The sequence below is a fragment of the Notechis scutatus genome, chromosome Z (assembly GCF_049901735.1).
Source record: "Notechis scutatus isolate UNSWTSFEM ecotype Mainland chromosome Z, rNotScu1.2, whole genome shotgun sequence".
In the NCBI taxonomy this organism is placed as follows: Eukaryota; Metazoa; Chordata; class Lepidosauria; order Squamata; family Elapidae; genus Notechis; species Notechis scutatus.
Window position 1 is genome coordinate 88,434,181 of NC_142025.1, and position 23,395 is coordinate 88,457,575.

Below are 23,395 nucleotides of genomic sequence, written 5' to 3' on the forward strand. Positions count from 1 at the left end.
CTCAACCTCCTACACCGCCTCCAACTATTCTTTTCTGATTGGTTCAGTTAATATTGAAGGACTCCTATTTTAGCCATTGATGTTTTAGTTATTTAGGCAGCCTATCAGAGAGAGCTTCCTTGTTGTCCCAACCCTCCTTGAATATTGATTGGCTAAATAACAGTCTCTTGCCGCGATTCTGGGAAGGGTAGTCTTTGTGTTAAAAGAGAACCGGCCAATCGATCGGAAGGAGAAACCACAACTCCCGAGATACCTTGGGACTAGGAAAATGAGAAGCGGCTGCGCACTGCGTTGAAGGGGCTGGTTCGTTTATATAAGGCGAGGAAACGCGCTAGGAGTAGCAGTTGAGAACTGACGGCGCTTGAGTAAGGGAGGAAAGCAGTGGAAGGAGGGGTGGGGTTAACTGCAGGGAGGGGGAGATTCGAACTTTGGTTGTGCGTGGAGGAGCCAACCTTCCTTCCTTTAGTTAACTCTTTCCTCTCCGAGGAGGAGGAGAAGAAGAAGAACCATTTTTAACTCGTTCGGGACTGGAGAGTTTTTTCATAGCTGAAGCTTGGGACGGAAATATTTTTCAAGCGATTTTTGGGATTGTTGAGAAAAACGAAGAACTATTACACACTTAGACTCTTGACGTTGACACTGCCTTGAACTTTTTCGTGCCTGAACTGTTAACCTTTGACGGTGTGGATTTGGACATTTAACATTTTCATCATCTACGCTGGAGGGAGAACCTGCTGCTTAACTCTTCAGTGGCCTTTTGTCTCCCGTATCTTCATCTTTTAAAAAATATAATTATTGTTGCGTTACAAGGTGCTTCAAGGACATACCGGCTCTGTTGCGGCGGCTCGTTCTTTAGCTGGAACTCTTTTTGCTTCTATAATCTTTTTTGCAATTGGAGATGTGCATCTTTTCTACAGTGTGACAAACAGGAGAAGCAGAGACTGGAGGGGGAAAAAACCGGATACTTCCACACTTCCCAGAAGGTAACGAACATTTAAAGACTGACCGAGACAGCTAACCGGTCTTTTTCCCCCCACCCCCCCTGCAAAGCTTAATGTTTTAACACTTTAGAAATTTAAAAAAGAGCGAGAAAAAGGCTTCCAGATTAATACTCCTGATAACTATTCTGCGATTAAGCAGTAAGAGTTCTGTAAAGGCTTGCAAGTTGGGCTGAAGTGTTAAAAAAAGTATTTGATTTCTCAGAAGGTGTGAAGCTGGCAGCTCCGGCACCATCCCAAGACACTGTCGGCTAATTAAATTCTCCCTCTTTCAAGAGAAGAGGGAGTCAACACCTCGGACTTACTAGCCCACAATCTCCTTCCGACTGAGGAAATTGCTAAAAGCACCAACTATGGCTGATGCTGCCTTCTCTGCCAACCTGAGGCAACAGCCTAATGGCAAAACACCTTTCCCCCCCTGCAGGGGTGCAGGTGGAGGAGACTCTGGCGGAGGGGGACCTTTTGTTGGCTCTCCACCCACTAACCAGGAACTGCTCCAAGGAAGAGAGGTTGCCGATAGGTGGCAACCGAGAGAGATGGTTAAGCAGGAGGATGGCAGGCCAGTCGGTGCTGATGTTGCCTTCTCTGGTACAGATCTCACAGTTCCTGTGGTTGGAGGAAGCCAAACTCTGGTTGCCCCAGGGATTAATCAGATTGAGGGCCAGACATTTGGTGCAGCTGCAGACACCCAAGATGCAGGAGATGGAGAGCAGCCAGACCTTCAGGAGCAGGGATACTGTGGGACTGTTGACCAGAGTTGCAGATCCCAGTCTGGTGAAGAAGAGGAAAAACAGTTGGGCAAAAAGAAACATAGGAGGCGCCCTTCAAAGAAGAAGAAACATTGGAAGCCTTATTACAAACTCAGCTGGGAAGAGAAGAAGAAGTTTGACGAGAAGCAGAGTCAACGAGCTTCCAGGATGCGGGCAGAGATGTTTGCTAAAGGACAGCCTGTTGCACCATACAACACCACACAGTTTTTGATGGAGGACCATGATCAAGAAGAACCAGATTTGAAGACCAGCCTTTACCCCAAAAGATCTGCCACCAAATCAGATGAAACCAGTGAGGAAGATTTTGTGGAAGAGGAGGATGGGGGTAGTGATGGGATGGGAGGGGATGGTACTGAATTCCTTCAGAAAGATTTTTCAGAGACATATGAGAAATATCATGTAGAGAGTCTACAGAATATGAGCAAACAGGAATTGATCAAGGAATACTTGGAGTTGGAGAAGTGTCTTTCCAAGATGGAGGAAGAGAACAACCGCCTACAGATGGAGAACAAGAAATTTGCAGGGGACTCAACAGAGGATCCTAGGGTAAGTGAGTTAGTACAGGAACTGGACAGGTTGAGAGCTGAGAACCAGAAACTCTTGAAAGAAAAGGAACATGGCAGAGAACAAGAGAACAATTTCTCTAAACTGGGAGAATGAAACTGAACATTCTGAGGACATAAGTGGAATTGGACAGAAACCATCCCAAGATGCTGTATTCATATTGTGGGAGTGTATGTGTCTGTGCACACACACACACACATACACACACACACAAAGAGGACTTTATGTGATTCAATCAGAATAAATTCACAATCTTACACTGTTTTTAAAGATAGTTCTAATATAGCGTGTGCTCTTTTTTAATTATGTGTAATCAATGGGTTTGGGATTTGTTTTTTAAAATAACACAGAATATCCAGCATTCCTAGGAAAATGTCTAAAAGTTCATCGGACTCATACAGAAACAGAATTTGTGATCCTTGTAAAGAAGAGACATTGGTAAAGAGGGAATGGGGCACGGGACATGTAAAATAGTCACATTCTGGAAAAAAAAATCCTGATTGGTGAAGAGAGTTTAAATAAAGTCATGTCAGCATAATTATTCTGGTGTAATTTCTAGAAAAATAATTCAAAATATTTTCTTTTGGCAGAGAATATTGTGAATAATTTTTCCAGGCAACATTTAGATACTGCTTTAAAGGAATATGAATTGGAAAGGATGGATTGTTCTAAGCCATTGTGTGGTGGTTCTAATAGAAGACCAAAGAGAAACATCACAGTCACCCAAAGTTATTTTATTTATCTAGAGCATTCCTTATTTGTTATATGTTTTATAATTATGGGGAGGGCAAGGGGTGAGTTGCCAAAGCAAGTTACTTTATTTAGTTGCTCTGTTTGGCTCCACACCAAACCTGCATGGTAAGTCTCTGTTCCCACCTTTATACTGTGGAGTCAGAGGATACCTGCCCAAGGCAGTAGAGGTGGAGCATTCAGATCCTGTGGCCTAACTGCTGTTTTCTGTCACTGAAAATGTTTAATAGGGATATTGCTTGCTATTTATCCACAAATTCTTTTGCTGCTTTAATAAGTAATTATTAGGTAATTCTTCAAGAAGGAAATGGCAAATCGCCTTTCTCTTTTTTAAAAAGTTCAGGATAGGATAAGATGACTTTGCTGTGCTATCCAACTTTGTAATTTAGATGAACAGCAAAAAAAAGGAGCTTTCCAATGGCCAACCCAGTTAGTAGTATGCAATGACTTTTTTCTTTGTGTTTGTTCTGTTGGCTAAATTGATATAGCCACCTATCTTACAAAACAAGTTTTGCCCGATATTCTGCCCTTTATCTTAGTTTAGTAGCCTAGCTAAATTTCTTCAACTATGTGGACAGATTATCTATGGGAAGTCTAATTCTCTTCTCCCCCAATCATGATAATGCAAACATAAAGAGGATCATGTGTACATGCAGACATTATGAAAGCTACTGCTATGGTCTTATACATCAGGTAGCCTAGTGTAATCTGGTTATGGGAATCATAATCTTAAAAGAATCATTTTCTATTAAAACTGCCAATTGAGGCTGATGGGATAAAATCTAAGCAATCATAGGATCTGCCATAGTTATGATAACTTCTTTTAATGCAACTCCCATTTGAAATTGAGAATAAAAAACATGGAGAAGTTCTTACTCTTTATCCAAGCTATCAACTGGATAAGGTTTTTTGTGTGTGTGTGTGTGTTGAATGTTAAGGAAGGTGGGATCATTTTGTGCTCCCAACACTATTCTATTAACTCTGCAAAAGCAAGTTACCATTTTGATAAATTCAATCTATGAAAATGCAGGAGTGGATTTAGTGAATACAAACTTCTGCCTCTACCACAAAACTTGTATTTCATTTTATTCTATTCTGGTGCATACACAGACTTGGCATATACATAATGCTGTCCAATTTCATAGTATACTCCCATAATATTTGTCTTCCTTCCTAAAAATAATTTGTCCCTCATTTTTAAAAGCAAAGAAATGTATTTAGTAGTGTATTAGACAACTTTGTTTAGGTACTAATCTGTAAATATTTATGGCTTGTCTTATAAACCACTGGGGTCCTTTCAGAAATAGACAAACTAAAATTTAAAAATAAAGCCAATACAAAACAAAATTGGTTATCTTTAAATGATCAGCTCTATCCTGACCATTAAGTTATGTAAGGAACAATTCAAATCTTTTTGTTTTCTACTTGGAAGAACCATGCCTAACTTCCCTAGGAAGGTGTAGCAATATTGACAAAAAAAAGGCCTCACTTCATGCCTACCAGTTTGATCTCTCTGGAAGAGAATCTAGAGTGGAGTAGTGACTATAAATTATGGGCTAATATTCAAACCCTTAACAATTAGAAATACTGATTAAGTATTGATTAAGACAACAGACACTGAGTTTAATTGTGAAAATGGCAAGGAGGACTTGTCTAGGGGGCATTCTAGATTTCTCAACCAAATCCACAACACTCTGCAGTGATTAGATACATTTCATGTTCTAGAATTGCATTGGCCACTGAAACATGTCTGCATTAACGGATAAAAACGAGCTGCTTGGGCTTTTCTCTCCCAGGATAGCCGAGAAACTGGGAAGGATGGCCCAGGAGTTGATTGATAGCTCTTTTACACAGCTGGGATCCCAGAATCGTATGGTCATTCCAGGTTGTGGATACATCCTGGTTCAGGAGTGCCATGTGACACTATTTTCTGAGGCCATTTCAACCATTTGTTCTCCCCTTCTTCATTTGTCCCATGGATACTTTCCCTACCTTGCTACTTTCCACCATTCACTTCTCCCTTTCACCAGCCAAATTCCTTTGGATTGAGGATTGTCTTAATTCCCCACACACACACACAAACACACACACCCCTAGGAAATACAAGACAAAGTTGGATAGTTGGTTTACTCCACAAGTGAAGCTTGCCAGACAAAATCAGCCTTCTGAAGGCCAAAGTATAAACCAGCCTTACTGCTCTTTAGTGGAGGCTGAGTTGTCTAAGGATATTTACTTAGAGAATGGGAGGAGGTTGATTAGGTGAGGACTTGGCAGTTTTTGGAAGAGGCTTTCCGGCCTCTGCCAGAGGAGAGATTCATCCAAGTTTGTGAGAAATTAGAAAGCAGTTTTCTGCCTTGTTTAGGGGAGGGTGTTTGTAATGTCATCCACACCCCTTCAGCCGCCAAACTGCAGGAAGGGTGGAACTCCCAACTGTGATACCAGGGAGAGGTATTGAATTTTTAGTTTGTGTCTTCTAGAATGAAATACTGCTTGTATCTCTACTTCAGGGCAACAGACCGTGGAGCTCTTCTGAAAGGAAGTGGTCTGGCTGATTACATAGCTTATGGGAGGAAGCCAGGCAAAATAACTCGCTACTTCATCCAGAAATACCCAACTTGGTCTTGAAATCATAATCTAATTATTTTACTATATCCATGATTTTCAATAATTAGGAGGAATATATTTATAAAAAGTATATATATATATATGTTTTCTCAGCCCAACTTTTTCTGATGTTAGGCATGAATAAATATGTTTCACAGCTGCAGAAGCTGTAGAGTTTTGTGTGGATCTGGCAATAGTTTCGTTGTCTCTGAAATTTTTTCCTTCTGGGTATTGGCAACATTTATCCATAGAAAGACTTTTGTGCCTTTCAGCACATGGGAATTCAAATGTTGAAATTTAAGGTTAAAAATCCACACATACAAGGAGTCTAGACCTTTGTGTGTGTGTAGTTTGTGCAATCTTTTGGGATCTTTTTTTTTCCTGACTAAGGTAAAGGGAATTTGGCATAACATTGAGTTCATTTAAAATTCCTATGTTTGCAAGTAAAATGTAAGAAGGAAGTTTTACTCATATTTCCCAATGTTCATCTCTTAAAGGAAATAGTGGTTTTTGACTAATGAACTTTTGAATTACACCATAGTCACAGCTTAAAACACAGTGAATGGTATCACCATTTTGCCAATTACTCCAATGCCAGCTCCCTGGAAGCCAAACAGGTTTAATAACAAACTCAAGGGCCAGTTTGGAGTCCTGAAATGGTTCTGCTTACAAAAACCAATGGGCTGGCAAGATTTATGATGTTTTTTTTATAACAAACAATAGTAAGATATAGTTTTATGATTAAAGAAAATTTTTGCTGAAATGAGTTGAAATAGATTTAAATATTTTTTTTATCAAAATGATATATTTTAAATGATATATAATTATTACCTTAACTGCGAATGTGCACAGTATAGTTTGAACTTGAAAAGGTTGCCTTATCAGGCTCATCTTAATCCAATTATTAGAGATAAGGTATTCAAGATGGAGTCATTTGGGGTGCAAGTGACAAAGGACATGTGAAACTGAATTAAGGAGGCCTATCTAGTGGGAGTAAGTTGGCACCATGCACTTGCTGTAAACAAAGCCAATATTTTTTTTCTTTAATGTGCAAAAGCACATAATCTGGGTGGCTTACCTCCTAATCCTGTTTCCATAAACTAAAAGGAAAAGGCAAACACCTGCAGCCTGGAGATGTTTCACTCGTTACTGTTCAGGTTAATAGTTCATCTCTTTCTTCTGCAAAGTCTGAACACCAGCTGGGCTCTAGAAGCCCAAGTGGCATCATGGCTGAAAGTACAGAGGGCTCCCCAACCTGGGTTTGCAGAAATCTGGACAACTATACATCAAGAAAGCAATACAGAAAAAAGCAAAATCTCTGGTGTGCTGATTTGTACTTATCTGGTTATCTGCTATTGCAGTATTTCTCAACCTTGGCAAGTGAAAGCGGGTGGACCAAGCCTCAGAATTCCCTATTAGCATCCTAGGGAATTCTGGGAATTGAAGTCCACACCTCTTAAAAGTTGCCAGGATTGAGAAACACCATGCTATGGTATCAATGGTATCTAATGCCAAATGTGGTGTGGAAGTTTTATTCCCACTGTGAAAGACATGAATTCCATAACTGTTTAAATCTGTTTGATATAAAACTTAACAGCTTCATGTGTGGGATTACTTCTGAGCACTGATGACTATGAAAGTGCTATCCAGCAACAACAACACAAACGTAAACACAACACAAAGTAAGCAGTGGGGTCCCACAAGATTCTGTCTTAGGCCCAGTACTCTTCAATGTCTTCATTAACGACTTAGATGAGGGAATAGAAGGGGAACTTACCAAATTTGCAGATGATACTAAGCTGGCAGGAATAGCTAACTCCCAAGAAGATAGGCTCAAGATCCAGATGGATCTTGACAGACTAGAACACTGGGCCATATCTAACAAAATGAAATTCAATGTAGAGAAAAGTAAAGTCCTACACTTAGGCAAGAAAAATCCAAAGTACACATATAGACTGGGTGAAACCAGGCTCAATAGCAGTAACTGTGAGAGGGATCTTGGAGTCCTAGTGGAGAACCAGCTAAATATGAGCCAGCAGTGTGCAGCAGCAGCCAAAAAGCTAATGCAATTCTAAGTTGTATTAACAGAGGGATACAATCAAGATCAAGGGAAGTACTAATACCACTCTATAAAGCCTTAGTAAGACCACACCTAGAGTACTGCATCGAGTTCTGGTCACCACACTATAAAAATGTTGAGACTCTAGACAAAGTACAGAGAAGAGCAACCAGGATGATTTGGGGACTGGAGACTAAAACATGAAGAACGGTTACAGAAACCTGTCATGGCTAGTCTAGTGAAGAGAAGGACCGGGGAGACCAATATTTGAGAGGCTGCCACAGAGAGGAGGGGGTCAAGCTATTTTCTAAAGCACCTGTAGGCCAGACAAGGAATAATAGATGGAAATTGAACAAGGAGAGATTTAACCTGGAAATAAGGAGAAACTTTCTTCTTTTTTTGAAAATTTTATTGATTTTTGAAAACAAACATAAACAAACAAAAGATAAAACATAAAAACATAAAACATCTTTTTTGAAAGCAGCCTAGTCCCGGGTTACATCTCTTCGTACAGACACAAATTCAAGTTCATGCTCATTTTTGTATTCCATTCCATATCTTATTACTATTCTACATTTTCAATATAACTTCTCCCCTCTTTTAACTTTCTTAATTTTATTTTATTTATTTCATCTCAATTCAAATCATTGTACTTATATTCTTTGTCTGTCCTGTTTCAACTATCTACTATCTTTTCTCATTAAACAAAATTTCTCCTGTAATCACTGATTGGAATATGACACCTTTATATCTTTCCCCTAGTTATAACACTATCGCCATTTCTAAGAATTGAAAAATGGAGCCAAAGGAGCCCTTCCCTTCTTGTGTCTCTTATTTATATTTTTTAAATTCCATTTTCAGTTCATCCGGAGATAGTGCCATTGTAAAAAAAAAAATTTAAACAACCACCCAATTGTTTTTAGTCATTCAAATATAATATCCAAAAATCCCAAAGTCACTAAGCAATCCAAATACACACAAGCTGTTTCTTTTAACACTTTCTTCTTTTTTCACTTTCTCTTCCTGGGGTTACTATTTAGTTACAAAGTTCCAGTTAAAATGTATCTTTTAGAAGTCTTATTGACATTTTACATTAAATTCTTTTGAAGTCCAGGCAGTCTCCCCCTTCCAGATCCTGCCCTTATTCTTTTCCTCTCCCTTCCTACTTATAGACAAAAAGGATTTTTTAGTGTCCAGAAATCTTTATTGTCCCTTTGGCATTTAATTATATTTTAAGCTTAATTATTGATGTCAAAGCGGATTTTTCCAATTTCTTTTTTTTTAAAACAAATTTTATTAATTTTTAAAAGCATACAAAACATACAAGATAAACATAAAACCTTTTTTCTAAAAATTATTTGAAAGTTTTACAACATTAACACATTTCCTTACAATCACATATTTTCCCTTTCTAACTTGCTTTATTTTCTTCTATCTTTCTCTCCATTGTCCTTTTCTAACCTTTCTCCAAGGTTTTATTAACTCATTCAAACATAAACACATAAGAACACAAAACATATAAACATTAAAAAAAACATCTTTTCTGAAAGTTGCTTAATCCTGGGTCAAGACTCTTTGTACAGACACCAACTCAAATTCATATTCATTTTATATGCCATTCCATATCAATATTACCATTTTCAATTTTTTATATAGCTTCTTATCTCTCTTAGATTCTCTTAATTTTATTTTATTTATCTCATCTCAATTCAAATCATAATATTTATTATTATTTGTCTGTTTATTTCCAGCTATCGATTTATCTTTCTTCTTTTAAAAAAAAAAGCTTCTCCTGTACACTAATTGGAGTATAACACCTTTACCTCTTTCCCCTACATTTATAATACTTAATATAAAATACCTAACTTACATTGGGATTCTATTTGGTACATTCTAAAATTATACAATATTATCAATACCAATACTAATCTATTCATTAATATTCATATTCTTTTATATCATAAACACTTAGCACATTACTTTTCAATTAATTAACATACTTTTGTGGGAGCACCTACTTTCCATAATTATTCCCCCACATCACATATTTTAAATCATTATTTCATTAAGGTATTCCTGCTTCTCCTACTTCAAATCTCTCCTTTCAAAAAAAAAAATTCCACTAAAATAACACAATCTAATTAATATTGACATTCATTTATATCTTTCTCTCCAACTCCTTTATATCTTAACCATTTTATCCATTTCAATTAAATAACATGCCTTTTGGGAATACTTATATTTTCCACAATTATTCCTTCCCCCACATCATATCTCAAATCCTTATTTCATAAAATGTTCCTCTTTTCTTAAGACAAGTTTCACTAAGTTATATTAAACATTTTATCACACTTTAAATTACACATTATTTCCAACTTTCTAAAATTATTTCTAAATACAAATATAAAAAACAATCTTATGTACCTCTAGAATCCCTTTATCAATAAAGCTTGCCTCTTTTGTTTCTTTACATCTTGCTCTCTACTATTGAGGCTTCTCGTCCCCTTTCTCCCTTGCTTATTCTTCTTTCTGTCCTCTTTACCCCTTTACCTCTCCACCTCCCTTTTTCTCTGCTTTCCTCCTTTCTGTTGTCTTCTAACATAATATCTCTTTTTCATCTTGTTTTTCTCTTCCGGTTTGCGAGGCTTCGGCCCTGCAGGGGCAGCTGAAGACAGGGGGGATCTGGAAAGGGGGCAAGGGGTGTCACAGACCCCCTCCCCAGCCAGCAAAACCCCCTTTTCCCAAGGCGGAGGAGCGGCGGTCAGCAATGGCCGCCATGAAGAAACCTGCAAACGAATAAGATTGTGCAGGAGGAAGAAAATCGGAGAAATTGTGAGAGTTGTTTCTGGACCAGGATAAAGTTGTCAAGGGATAAGAAAGTTTCCTGGGGCTTGAAAATTGTTACGGAGAAGTTGCTACATTGTTTCCAGAGAGAGTTACAAGCGGCACACAGAATTCTAAAAGGGAAAGTTTTTTTTTTCTTCACTCTCCTTCCTAACGTGACAGTGGATGGAATAACAAGAGAAATCTGAAAATCTAGGTAATTAAATATTGAAGAGATAAGGATTTCTGAATGATTTTTTTTTAAAAAAGACTTTAAATTTTTTTTTTTTTTTTTGCTGTGAGTGGGAAGGGAGAGGGAAAAATTGGATTAGAATTTGAAAATAAGGAGAAGACTGCCTGGATTTTTAAAGAGCTATAAATACTAACAAGGCTTCTGAAAGATATATATTAAATGGAACTTTGTGATCAAACTCCAATCCCAGAAAGAGAAAGTGAAGGAGAAAGTGCTTAAAAGAATTAACCTACTTGGATTGCTTGGTGATTTTACTACTTTTGAAAATTATCTCTGATTAAAAGCACTTGGGTGGTTGCTTGGGAAAACTTTTTCTCTTTATAATGGCATTACTTGTGGACAGATTGAAACTTTTATATCAAAAATATGAGAAAGAAAAGCAAGAAGGGAAGGATGTTTTTGATACTCTTTTTCAGTATTTAGAAATGGCGGTCTACACTTATGTAAAATTGAATGGACAACAGGACGACTGGGACAAAGAAGAAGCCATTTTTGATGAACAAATGACTTTGGCTGGGGAAGGAAAGGAGAAAGAGAAAAAGGAAAAAGAGACTTTAAGACCTATAAAAGCAATCAAAAAAGCGATTTTTCCAATTTCTTATTCAGCTCTCTTCATTGTCAATGTGAGGAAGGAGAGAGAAGAAACAAAAAACTTTCCCTTTTCCCTTTCTTTCGCTGCTTCCGACTCTTCTTTGGGAGCGATGTTATCTTTTATAAAATTTAAATTCCAGGGTACCTTAGTTGTTGCTTTTTATCCCAGTCAGCCAAAACTTTCACTTCTTATCTTCCTCCTGCACTTTCTTTTCCGGCTGAGTGCTTCTTTGAGGTGGCCATTTCTGACCACCGCTCCTACCGCCTTCGGGAAAGGGAGTTTGACCAGCTGAGGAGGAGAGATGCAGCTCTCCTCAACCCTTCTGGCGATCTCCCCCCTCTTCACCACCTCTACGGGGTGGCTTAGCCTCGAAACCAGCTGGCTCAGGGCGCTCCAGCAGCGAGCCCAGGCAGAAACCGCGCACGATCGCGGATTCCTGCCTGTCGCCGAAGCCCTGCAAACTGGAAGTCCGAAATAAGGAGAAACTTTCTGACAGTCAGAACAATCAACCAATGGAACAGCTTGCCCTCGGAAGTTGTGAGAGCGCCATCACTTGAGACTTTCAAGAAGAGATTGGACTGCCATTTGTCAGAAATGGTGTAGGGTCTCCTGCTTAGGCAGGGGGGGGGGGTTGGACTAGATGACCTACAAAGTCCCTTCCAACTCTGATTATCTGTTATCTGTTACTTTGCCAATGTTAACTTTGTCTACTTGCTTCTTCAAATATGTTGCAGGGCACAGTACAAACTGCTGTTTTTGAGGCCTGAGCCCAGGTCTTCATGATAGTCTCCCCACTGGAAGCCTTGCTGTTCAGTGCAATTATCATCTGAACCCTGGCTGAGAATATCCATACCTTTTGAAATTAAACAGGTGGCAACGAAAGACTGGATCTTTTTCAGTGGCAATGGCTATTGCAAAATCCCCTTCTGGAAATATTTGCATTCCAGGTTCACTGCAAGTGTTCTCCCTTGCTTTGGTTTAATAATCTGATCTTACACCATAGCTGATATTCTGACTTTAATGTATTAGTAGTAGATCAATTATATATTGCTTAGCAGTTTTGAAGCTCTGTGAGAAAATGAAATGCAAAAATATTTGAAATATTCCATTAGTGTTTTTTTTAATAGAACTTTACTTCATGTGGAAATGAGTTCATCAGAGAGAAAACAAATATCCACTTGACCCAGTTTTTTAAAGTAGTAAGAGTTGTTTTTTTTAAAAAATATGATCCCTATAAACAGTATAAAAATATAATATATGTAACACTTGGGAAAGCTCTGGCATCACAGTTGCATGAAGAAAGTAGCAAGTATAGAAATAAAATATTTTTTAAAAGTATGTGTATTCACATTTGGCAAGGGTAGGGAATATGTCGCTTCCCATACGTTGAGGAACTGCAACATCTAGCATTCCTTACTTTTTGCCATGTCAGCTGGTCTGGGAGATGTAGTTAGCACCACTTGAAAGAGCACAGGTCCTTTATCATTCACATGAACTATGTGTGCATAATGCACTGCTCCTTGACTAACTGAAATGTGGTTTGTAGAGCCCAAAGTTTTGACTTCACATGACAGATTTGATCATAAACCTCAAAGGCCATGGTGTATTTAGCCAATTTATTAGGCTAAAATATAGTTAACTTCTTCAAGGTCTAATATGTGGTGTGACTTTAGTCTGGGTTAGAGGTTGTCTTATTCAATCACTATAGTGATTTGCATGTTTTAGGTGTACTTGTAGGTAGCAGGAGCTGCTTTTGAGCAACAGTTCCAAGCCTATATAGTGAGGTTGTATCTAGAGGACCACTGGTGCTTCATCCCTGCATTTACCATTCTAGTCTACTTGCCTTTCCACAAGGTAGCCATCAGAATTTTGAATGGTTGATAATAGACCAGTCATAAGTCAAGGACCACCAGTACACATTGTTTTCTTCAACATGATGATAACTAGTTAAGAAAATTGGGCACTATACCCAGTATTAGGGGAAGGATTAGTAAACACTGCAAGTTAAAAATGAAACATTGCAAATGTCCTCTTCTACCAATTCTCCTTACATATTTCTTTCCTCAAGCTAATTTCCTAAGGAAAATACCACCGCGAAGACATTCAGCACTGGGAAAATGTACACGTTTTTTAAAATAAGCAACCATGTAAGAAAACACTAGTGCTACCAATTTATGGGTACATTAAAAAAAAAAGTAATGTTCAAATGAAGGATGGAAGTTTTTCCTGGCACAGAGATGGCAAAAAGGCTACTGCTTAAGTTGGCAAGAAAATTTCTGTTAAAGGTACAGGAGCAATGTCTGGGAAAATAAAACTTGGCAACTAGCAAATCAACCAAAATTCTACATTCTGAGAATTGTTAGTGATTAAAGACCTGAGGCCTTTGACTGCAAAGCACAGTACTTATATGCCTTTAAACTTAAAAAAAAAAAAAAAAAAAAAAACCAAGGTTTTGATATATTTACCAAGCCATCTTCATTAGAGCCAAAGATTCCATGAATTAAAGTGAAAATCTCTGGATGTAAAGTGCTGCATTTTTAGAGTGTCAGGCAATCCCAGGGTTGGGATTCTACCAGTTCGCACCTATCCTCTAGAACCGGTTGTTAACATTCTAAGAAGTTCAGAGAACCAGTTGTTAGAAGAGATTACTGGCCTAATCCTGTAAGGAAGGCAGGAAGGAAACATTCTGGTGTTGCTTACAGAAACTGCCTCTCCGTTAACCCTTATTACATTCTTGGCAGGGCTAGATTTCCTGTCTCTGGAACTTCTCTGGAGTTTTTTCCCCCTCCTTTGCTGGTACTTTGCTTGTGTGGAGTGACCATTCAAAGTTACAATGGCACTGAAAAAAGTGACTTAGGACCATTTTTCACACTTATGACTGTTGCAGCATCCCCACAGTCATGAGAGGCCAGGCGAGGGGATGCGTGCCTCGATGTGAGTGATATTGAGTTGGCCATGCCCAGCCAATAAGATGACCACCAAGCAACGTCCACCAACTAAGCCACGCCCACAGAACTGGTTGTTAAAAAATTTGAATTCCACCCCTGGGCAATCTCCTTTCTACTAACCAGAGGATTGTGCAAAGTGAAATTCAAATCACTAGAGTTAACTAGATAGGGAATCCTGAACATAGGTTTTCAGAGATGATTGTTATTAAAAAAAAATACTGTTTGTTAATTTGTAACTGCTCCATCAGTTTAGCTTTCTCTTCTATCTAAAAAATAATAGTTCTTGAGAACAGCGTTGAAATCTTCTCTTGAAACTCCAGCTCAGATGGCTGATTGAAATCTAATTAGATCTAGCAGCTTTTATTCTTTTGCATTCAGTACAAACCTACTTGATGTTAAAGAATCCAGGGAAAGGGAAAATAAATTACTGATTCCTCAAAACAAAAGGCAGTAGTGATTCAGGTAAAAGTATACCCTTGAGACAAAATTTATTTGTTTTTATCCTGTATCCCAAAACTTGATGTATATAGCCAATTAAAACTTTAAAAACTATGAAAAACCAACATTGGGAACCACATAAATGACAAACGTTGAAAGAAGTGATAATTATATTAGTGTTATCCACCCTTTCAGTGACTGATCTTAAACTACTTTTGTAAATTAAGCTAATTCAGTGTATCTCAATCTTGACATCATTATGACAGATGGACCCCAACTCCCAGAATTCCCTAGCTAGCCATACCGGCTGAGGATTTCTGTCAATTAAAACCACCTATCTTAAAGTTCCCAAGGTTCAGAATCTCTGAGCTATGATTTGCTAACCAAGCATCAGAAGGGAGTCACAGTGTGCCACTGACAATTTTTTTCTTTCCAATTACGGTCCTGGATGAAATAAAAAGCTCTATGATTTATTACATTTGCAACCCACCATATTTTCCTACAAGGTGCTGGTCAGTTTTTAAAAATGCAACTTGGAACCAATAGTTGTTGGATACAATAAAAACAGTATAAAAATCAACAGCATCAATAATAAATGCAATAAAAATTATAATGTTACATAATAACTCATATTATTGATCAACAATTATATATCCTAATATCATTATTAAACAATCGTTTTGACTATCATTTTACTAATTCATACTTAAGCGAGATAACTGTAATTTAGTTACTTTATTTTATAACAAATCATAAAATCATACCAAGTCTATCTTAATAAAATATTCTAAAAGTGTTATCAAAACCAAGAAAAAATGTATATTCGTTATTTCCTAAATTTCTAACTATTCTATTATTATATTGTATTATCTAACCATTGATAAATTATGATGACTATGAAATGGATGCACAAAAAGGAGTGGTAAACCAACCGATACACTGTCTGTAAATATATGAAGAATGATGATGTTTTTTATGTTATGTTTTATGTTTTTTTGTGTTTTTGTTTGTCGTTAAAATCAATAAAAAAATTTATTATAAAAAATAATAATAATAAATGCAATAAAGATAAAAAAGACAAGGACCAAGCAATAAATGCCACAGATGAAATCACAATAAAACCAGCAGGGAAAACAGTCTTTTGGACCTATAAACTGGTTCCTAAAACACCCGAGGAAAGGAAAATATGTTCATTCTCAGTAAGATTGTAATGCAGGAATGAGGAAAGCTTGTTTGAAGATTTAATGCATTCATTGGCAACCAGGCAACCAGTTTTACTTAATTCAGATTCCTGAGGGTATTTCTTAATAGATATCCAACATTTGAACTTGCTTATAATGTTTGATACAACACCAAAGAAAACGAGTTTGATTCTCTAAAAAGCAACAGGAATAAAACTGTAAGTTCTAGTTCCCACCTTAGGTATGACAGCAATGGGTGACCTTGGGCCTATCACTCACTCTCACAGTCCAAGTCACCACATCACAGAATTGTTTTTTTTGAGGGAAAATTGGAGGAAGGCATATTAGGCTTGTTGCCTTGAATTATTTATAAAAACAATAAAGATGAGATTTAAAAAACTCTAAAAATAACTTTTTTAAAAGTCAAGTTTCTTTTAGATTGAACTCCAGCTCTGTGGCTAACTGCATGTTTTCATGCTCTTTTTTTTCTTCACCTGAATGGCACAAAAGTGATTTGCTACCAACTTCTCTCAGAATGTATTTACCATCAGAGTCTGCAGAATTGGAATTTTCTTGACAAGCATGAATCCACTTGCCTTCTCTAGCTCAGCCATGCCTTGGTGCAATCCATCCACTAATAATTAAAAAGTATTTTTTTTTCTTGAAATCAGTATCTCCATTTCTCTCAGTTCAGGATTTGCAGCATTTCCTAATCTTGTTTTTTGCCTTGGAGGTAAACCAGATTCCAGGTAATGAATGTCAGCAACTGCCTTGCCCCCTCCCCTCCTTTTCACATAAGGATGTTGGCTTACTTTCCAAGTGCTTGTACTTTTTGTGGCCAGCAAGTGATAAAACAACAGGATTCCTGATCAGGCAACTGCTTAAGTTACCTGACTTTGATTTTTTTTCTATCCACAGTTCATTCTGAAATTGGACTATTAATAGTATGTTTCCCTTTTCTCCTTTCTACTGATTTTGGACAGCCTTTCCAAATCTGGGGCTTTCTAAATGGGCTGGGACTTCATGAATTCCCCCAGTTCTGACCCATGGATTCTACCAGTTAGTACCTATTCGCTAGAACCAGTTGTCAACATTCTAAGCAGTTTGGAGAACCGGTTGTTAGAAGAAATTACTGGCCTAATCCTGTAAGGAAGGCAGGAAGGAAACATTCTGGTGTTGCTTACAGAAACTGCCTCTCTGTTAACCCTTATTACATTCTTGGCAGGACTAGACTTCCTGTCTCTGGAACTTCTCTGGAGGTTTTTTTTCGTTCTTTGCTGGTACTATGCTTGTGTGGAGTGACCATTCAAAATTACAATGGCACTGAAAAAAATGACATGACCATTTTTCACACTTATGACTGTTGCAGCATCCCCACAGTCATGAGAGGCTGGGTGAGGAGATGTGTGCCTCAATGTGAATGAAGTTGAGTGGGCCACGCCCAGCCAGTCACATGATCACCAAGCCATGTCCACCCAGTCACATGACCACCAAGCCACACCCACCACCTTAGCCATGCCCATATAACTGGTTGTTAAAATTTTTGAATCCCACTCCTGTTCTAACCCATCTTGAAGTTGGGGAGATGTAGGAGGAGCAACAAAGCTTAACATGATATGTAATATTTCAATGCATTTTTTTCTGTGGATCATTGGTGTCTCCCCCAATAACGTGCAGCTTGAGCATGGAGGCTGTGATTCAACTGGGAAAGTAACAAGGGAGAGAAGATTGCTACTCCTTTACACAAGCCTACTATGAATTACTGTTTAGGAAAGACAGACCACCATGATGGTTATCTCATATCATCCAGGGAAGTTTATACTTGTTTCAAGAATCCATTTCAATCAAGAAATCAGTGTGAGGATTAAAACAAGCTCTTTTCTGCAAAAAGGCCCCCATAACCAGTGAGCTTTTATTCCTTCTGCAATAAAGGCATACATGTTTGGAGAGCCAATCATAGTTCTCTCAAGCTATTTGTACTTTAGCCTTAAGGCAGCGTTAACAATAAAGTTCTCAAGGGATCATAGGCATTGTAATAAAGCATAACAAGGCAGCACTAGATTGGCGAATTCAGCTGAGGGACTTTTGTAGATCTCTCTCTTAAAAGTTGTGTCTTTCAGTGTTCCTACAGCAATACTGTTAAGTGTTACATCTTTTCTGTTTACTCTCATCCTCCATAAAAATAACTGTAACCTTTCTTGAGAAGGTATTCATGTTCAGTTTCTGCAGAAACTGTAGCACTGGCTACTCCTTTAGAATCTAAGTCAGCCAGCCCAAAACATTGTCTCAACCAAAAATAACAATAGGCTGTTGTTCTGTAAATGTCTCAGTCATACCTCACAGAAAGAGATACTGGATTATCCATCTCCAGCAGAGCTAATAGAAGTTGGACAGATTGGATGATTTATCATGCAGAGGTGCAACAGAGATTTTGATTAGCAGGTGGTCTTTCAAGTCCAGTGGTTAGCTGGGAAATTGCTAGCTGCTGGTTCCTGTGCATAATCATCTTTGATTTTGCATCTGGATAGTTAGGAATAACTTTCTAGTGATATTTTCCAATATTAAGTCAGGGTTGTTGGTTTTTTTTTGCTACAGAAGCAGTAAGGAGGTACCATTTTGTTTTGTGTGTGCATGCGCATGTGTGTGCGCACACACATATATGGAAAACCTATAATTTTATATTATCTGTAGAATTAATGTCTCTTAATTTTGAATAGGTGTCTATATATAGTTGGAAATTCTTGGTAGCAACTCTAAGACATCTGCAGGGTGTTCGGCTGAGAATGCTTGAATGAAAGCAAAAGCCTTTGTGTAAATGTAATGAAGTGGAGTTGATGGATTTCCAAGGGCACACAAGACCTGCCAAGGAAATAGCTCTAATGTAGGGAATAAAAGGTTGGTCGTGGATTCAGATTCAACATTGATTTTATTAAGGTTCGTTTTTTTCAAACCTATTCTGCACATAGTAGTAGTTCATTAGCTCCACTAAGTTTAAGATTAATTCCTATGAAAGTATGCATTAGACTGAAAACACGGGCATGCTGCAATGCATCTAGACTTTAGAATGAACACCCACAATGAAGCTCAACAGGAACTGTGATGGGTTAAGAGCCAAGGAAGGGTATATTTAAATACCCCCTGAACAGTATTTATTCTTTTTTTGTGTTTTGGCTTGGCAAGGTGACTTGGAACAGCAGCATCTGGAAAGCTTTACAGGATATCCTTTCAATATCAGGTTTAGTCTCACCCTCTGAAAGATGAAGTCCTTAGCTGGAAAATGAAACAAGAAGCAGCCCCAGCGGTGACTGATTTCAGGCACTGTGATATATCTGTTCATTTGTTCTTTGCTGAGTCTTAAATCAAATCTGAAGGCAGAGGTGGCCACCTTTTGAGTTAAAATTCCCAGCAGCCTCTGCCAGTATGAGTAATGCTAAGAGTAATACTATAAAAAAAAATGAACCACATATTATCCATCTGGAGTTTTAGGTGAGGCCCTTTTCTGCTTTTCTTGTGAGCCAAGATGGTAGAACTGCATCTTGAATACAGGATCCCACCCTCCTTTCACTGGGATTGCTTGCCATCCACAATTTATTCCTGAAATTATTTTAGAGTTTTATAATTACTGCCTTCCTAGTGCAGCTACTGTATAACCCACATGATGAACTCAAAATGTCCCAGGCTGCATTTTTCATTAAGTCTCACCATTAGTTATACTTTAGATCACGTGGTAGTTCTGATTCTTTAAAACGGTGTTTCTCAACTTCAACAACTTTAAGATGTGTAGACTTCAACTCCCAGAATTCCCCAGCCAGCCATGCTTAAAGTTGCCAAGTTTGATAAACACTGCTTTAAAGCCTGACATTAGAAGTTCAGTCAAGTCTCTACAATAGAGACTGGCTCCCTTCTGCTTGAACACATTCAGTAGCAGATGTAACTCTCAGATATCTGCAGTTTTGAAATCACACTGGATTTTTGGAGGTTCTTTTCTGAATTAAGAGAACCAGGGAAGGTTTATCAGGTGTGACTTTGGATAAACGGGATAGTCTTGGATGCAATTTCCTTCTTGAAGAGCAATTTGATTAATTAATAAATAAAACCATTAGCAAAGCAAGTAGGGAACAAATAAGATGTTACCTAATACTGATTATTATTGACATTGAAGGCCATCACTGTTTCTTCCTTTTTCAAGCTGAGAGGATTTTGTGGAGTTTCTACCAAATAAGACTACACTTAATTTCAACAGTGTTTCAGGACCAGATGTTCGCAATTCAATCATGAGGTCAAATTTTCTTATTCTTACTTTTTTTAAAAAAAATTCCTAAGTAAAAATGGAACAATACTCCAACCTAGATTTACATGTACTGCGAATAGACACTAAAAATCACAAGCTGTTTGCATAATTTCCTGCAGGTGGCAGTACAGAACCAGATTTGTTCCACTGCTTAGTGCAACTGTAATTCTATACCAGCAATATACAATTTGTATAACTGCAGCACACATGTAATCCTACAGCAATTACCATAGCAATGGTAAAGCCTGCCAAAGGCTTACCTTTTGCCTAGATGATCAGGGTCTAGACCGTACCACCTCAGAAAGGGGAAAAAATCATAATGGATTGCTCCTTAAGGCAAATTATTCCCTGCATGTGTATAATCAACACACTAGACGAGATAAAACTAAGGTACAGTCCTTTTCTCTCACCTCCAGATTCTTGTTTGCAGGATTTTTAATTTTGACTAGCTTGGAGAATAACAATTACACTCCTTTTCAGTCATCCTGCCCAGTAACAGGTGGACTGATTGATTGAAAACTCTGCCCTAATATTGTTTTGCTGTGATTGTTTTGCAAAATGTATAACCATTAAGATCGCAGCAATTCCAAGGGAGCATGTTCTATTTCTGCATACATGTGCATATAACAGCATTATTTTTTACATAGTGAAGCTTCAGTCATGCCTTTTACCTGGCCAAAAATTGGTAAGCAAATTGGGTCTTATAAATAATGAGTACTGATAGGGCTGTGCTAAAAATATTAAGGGGACACTGTATATATATTGTTGTTCTTCCTATTAGAATTTAAAACCCAGAATTGAGTGGGATCCTGGAGGTCTTCTATTCCAACTCTCTGCTAAAGCATTCTGTCCAATCTCTTCTTGAAAACTTCCAGTGGATGAAGCATTCACAACTTCTGGAGGCAAGCCATGATTAATTGTTGTTACAATAAGAAATTTCTCCTTAATTCTAGGTTGGATTCCCCTTTGATAATTTTCTATCCATTACTTCTTGTCCTGCCTTCAGATGCTTTGGAAAATAGACCAACCATCTCTTGTTCTGTGACACAAATATTGGAAGACTGTTATCATGTCACCCCTTCTCTTTTTTAGATAGAAAACCCTAGTTCCTGCAATCGTTCATTGTATGGTTTAGTTTCCAGGTCCCTAATCATCTTTGTTGCTGTTTTCTGCACTCTTTCTAGAGTCTCAACATCTTTTTTGTATATGATGACCAGAACTGGATACAGTATTCCAAATGCAGTCTTACAGTTGCCATATAAAGTGGTATCAAATGTGGATTAGACAGCATCACTGCTAGATGGATTAGTAATAGGCTGACCAATCTCATTCAACATATAGTCCTTAGCAAACTGCATCTTCATGGAAAGAAGAATCCAGTGGGCTACCTTAAGGGTCTATCTTAGGTCCATACTTTTCAATATCTTCATAAACAATTTGGATGAAGGATAGAAGAGGAACTCATCAAATTTGCAGATGGCGTCAAGCTGGCAGGAATAGGTAGCATTCCAGAAGCAGACTCTTCATTAGAGAAGGATCTTTAAAGAAGGATCTTTAATGAAAAGAAGACCAGGGGCGACATGGTAGCAGTGTTCCAATATTTGAGGGACTGCCCAAAGAAGAGGCAATCAACCTATTCTCCAAAGCACCTGGAATGCCAAACAAAAAACCACGAATAGAAACTAATCAGGAAGAGAACCAACCTAGAAATAAGGAGACATTTCTTGACAGTTCGAACAATTAATCCGTGGAACAGCTTGACTTCAGAAATTGTGAGTATAGTAATTGTAGTAAAATACAAGGAAAGAAAATCTTCGTTGAATAGGAACGCCTGTAGAAATAGCCTGCATTTGCAAATGAAGCCAATGCTCGATGAAATAGGGCATACTACAAATCCCAAGATGCATTGCCTCATCTTGAGCTATAGAAGAACTGTATGCTGGAAACAGCAGGAGGAGGAGGGGGGGTGAGTGGAGGAATGCATAGAAGGAATGCTGCCATCTTGATGCACGGGATGGGGGGGACGTGAGAGTCAGCTGGACGCGTTTTTCTCTTGCAAATGAATCTTATTGTGATACACGTATCTCCTCTGGTCCCTTAACGGCGGTTGACAACAGACAGGAAATTAACCATAGACATTTTAATTTGATGTTCCTTTACACTAGGAACGGAAGATGCATCTGTTGGATTTCTGCCTGTTGTGTAGCTGGGAGGAAGGATTACGACATGGGAACCATGGAAGGAAATTGGGAACAGGCGATGTGGCTGTATGATGGGGGAGAGGAGTCCCTGCAAGCCTACAATTGTTTTTAAATCTTCATAACAAACGAAGCAAGACAGTCTTATTTATATCCGTTTATATTTCTCTTGTTGAAATACAAACAAAAAACAAAAAAACCCACCCCTTCTGTATCTGTATTTTATATCCAGATTAAGTTTCTTCAGGTTTGGGAGATCTGCTTTAAATCTCATCGCATGGAACTGCAGCAAAAATTTGTTTTGAATACAGGGTGGTGGTGGCATTTGAGCAGAGCTAACATGTCTCCCTCACAAAATATACATCCCAGGCTTTCTACAGGTCAGTGTATTGTCTGTATGGGGGTGGGGAGAACATTTTTTGCTTGTACTCTTTAACAATTGGCAGTCAAAAATCCTGGCCAATCAGTTGAAAATAATCCAGAGACTTGAATCCTCCTCCTGGGTCACTATTGCTTTATTATTAAGGAAATACTGAAAAAGCTTAGACTTCAGAAAAGTGAATATTTTGTGCCACAGAATAAGTGGTCAAAAAAATCTGTGCTGTATCTGGGATTAACCCAAAAGCACAATCAGCAGACAGGGGCAACTCTCTAATACGACAGGCCAGTGGATGTTTGTCATACCTGCAAAGCCACAGACAGGAATAATGCTGTTTGGGCAGAATGAAGAGCAGTTTTTTTGTTGTTGTTTAACATTAGTGGTTTGTACTGGGGAAATTTCACAACAAAAGTGCCACTTTGCTGATCTATCTTTTGGTTTCTATATATCCAAAATAAAGAAGACATTATTTGGTATTCATTCCTCTCCCCCATCATCTGAAAAGACACTCTGGGGACCTGCTAGCAACATTGCAATGGCAGGAATT

At 38.1% G+C, this 23,395-nt stretch overlaps 1 protein-coding gene across 1 annotated transcript; it reads left to right on the forward strand.

Annotated features, from left to right (window-relative positions):
• The first annotated feature begins 226 nt into the window (after nucleotides 1-226).
• HEXIM1 (HEXIM P-TEFb complex subunit 1) lies at nucleotides 227-2,866 on the forward strand. Its single transcript, XM_026683641.2, has one exon. The coding sequence runs from the start codon at nucleotides 1,352-1,354 to the stop codon at nucleotides 2,426-2,428; it is 1,077 nt and encodes a 358-aa protein (XP_026539426.1). The 5' UTR covers nucleotides 227-1,351; the 3' UTR covers nucleotides 2,429-2,866.
• The last annotated feature ends 20,529 nt before the right edge of the window (nucleotides 2,867-23,395 follow it).

Excerpts from the sequence above, each read along its gene's own strand:
- HEXIM1 (XM_026683641.2), top strand. The coding sequence starts at position 1,352 with ATGGCTGATGCTGCCTTCTCTGCCAACCTGAGGCAACAGCCTAATGGC.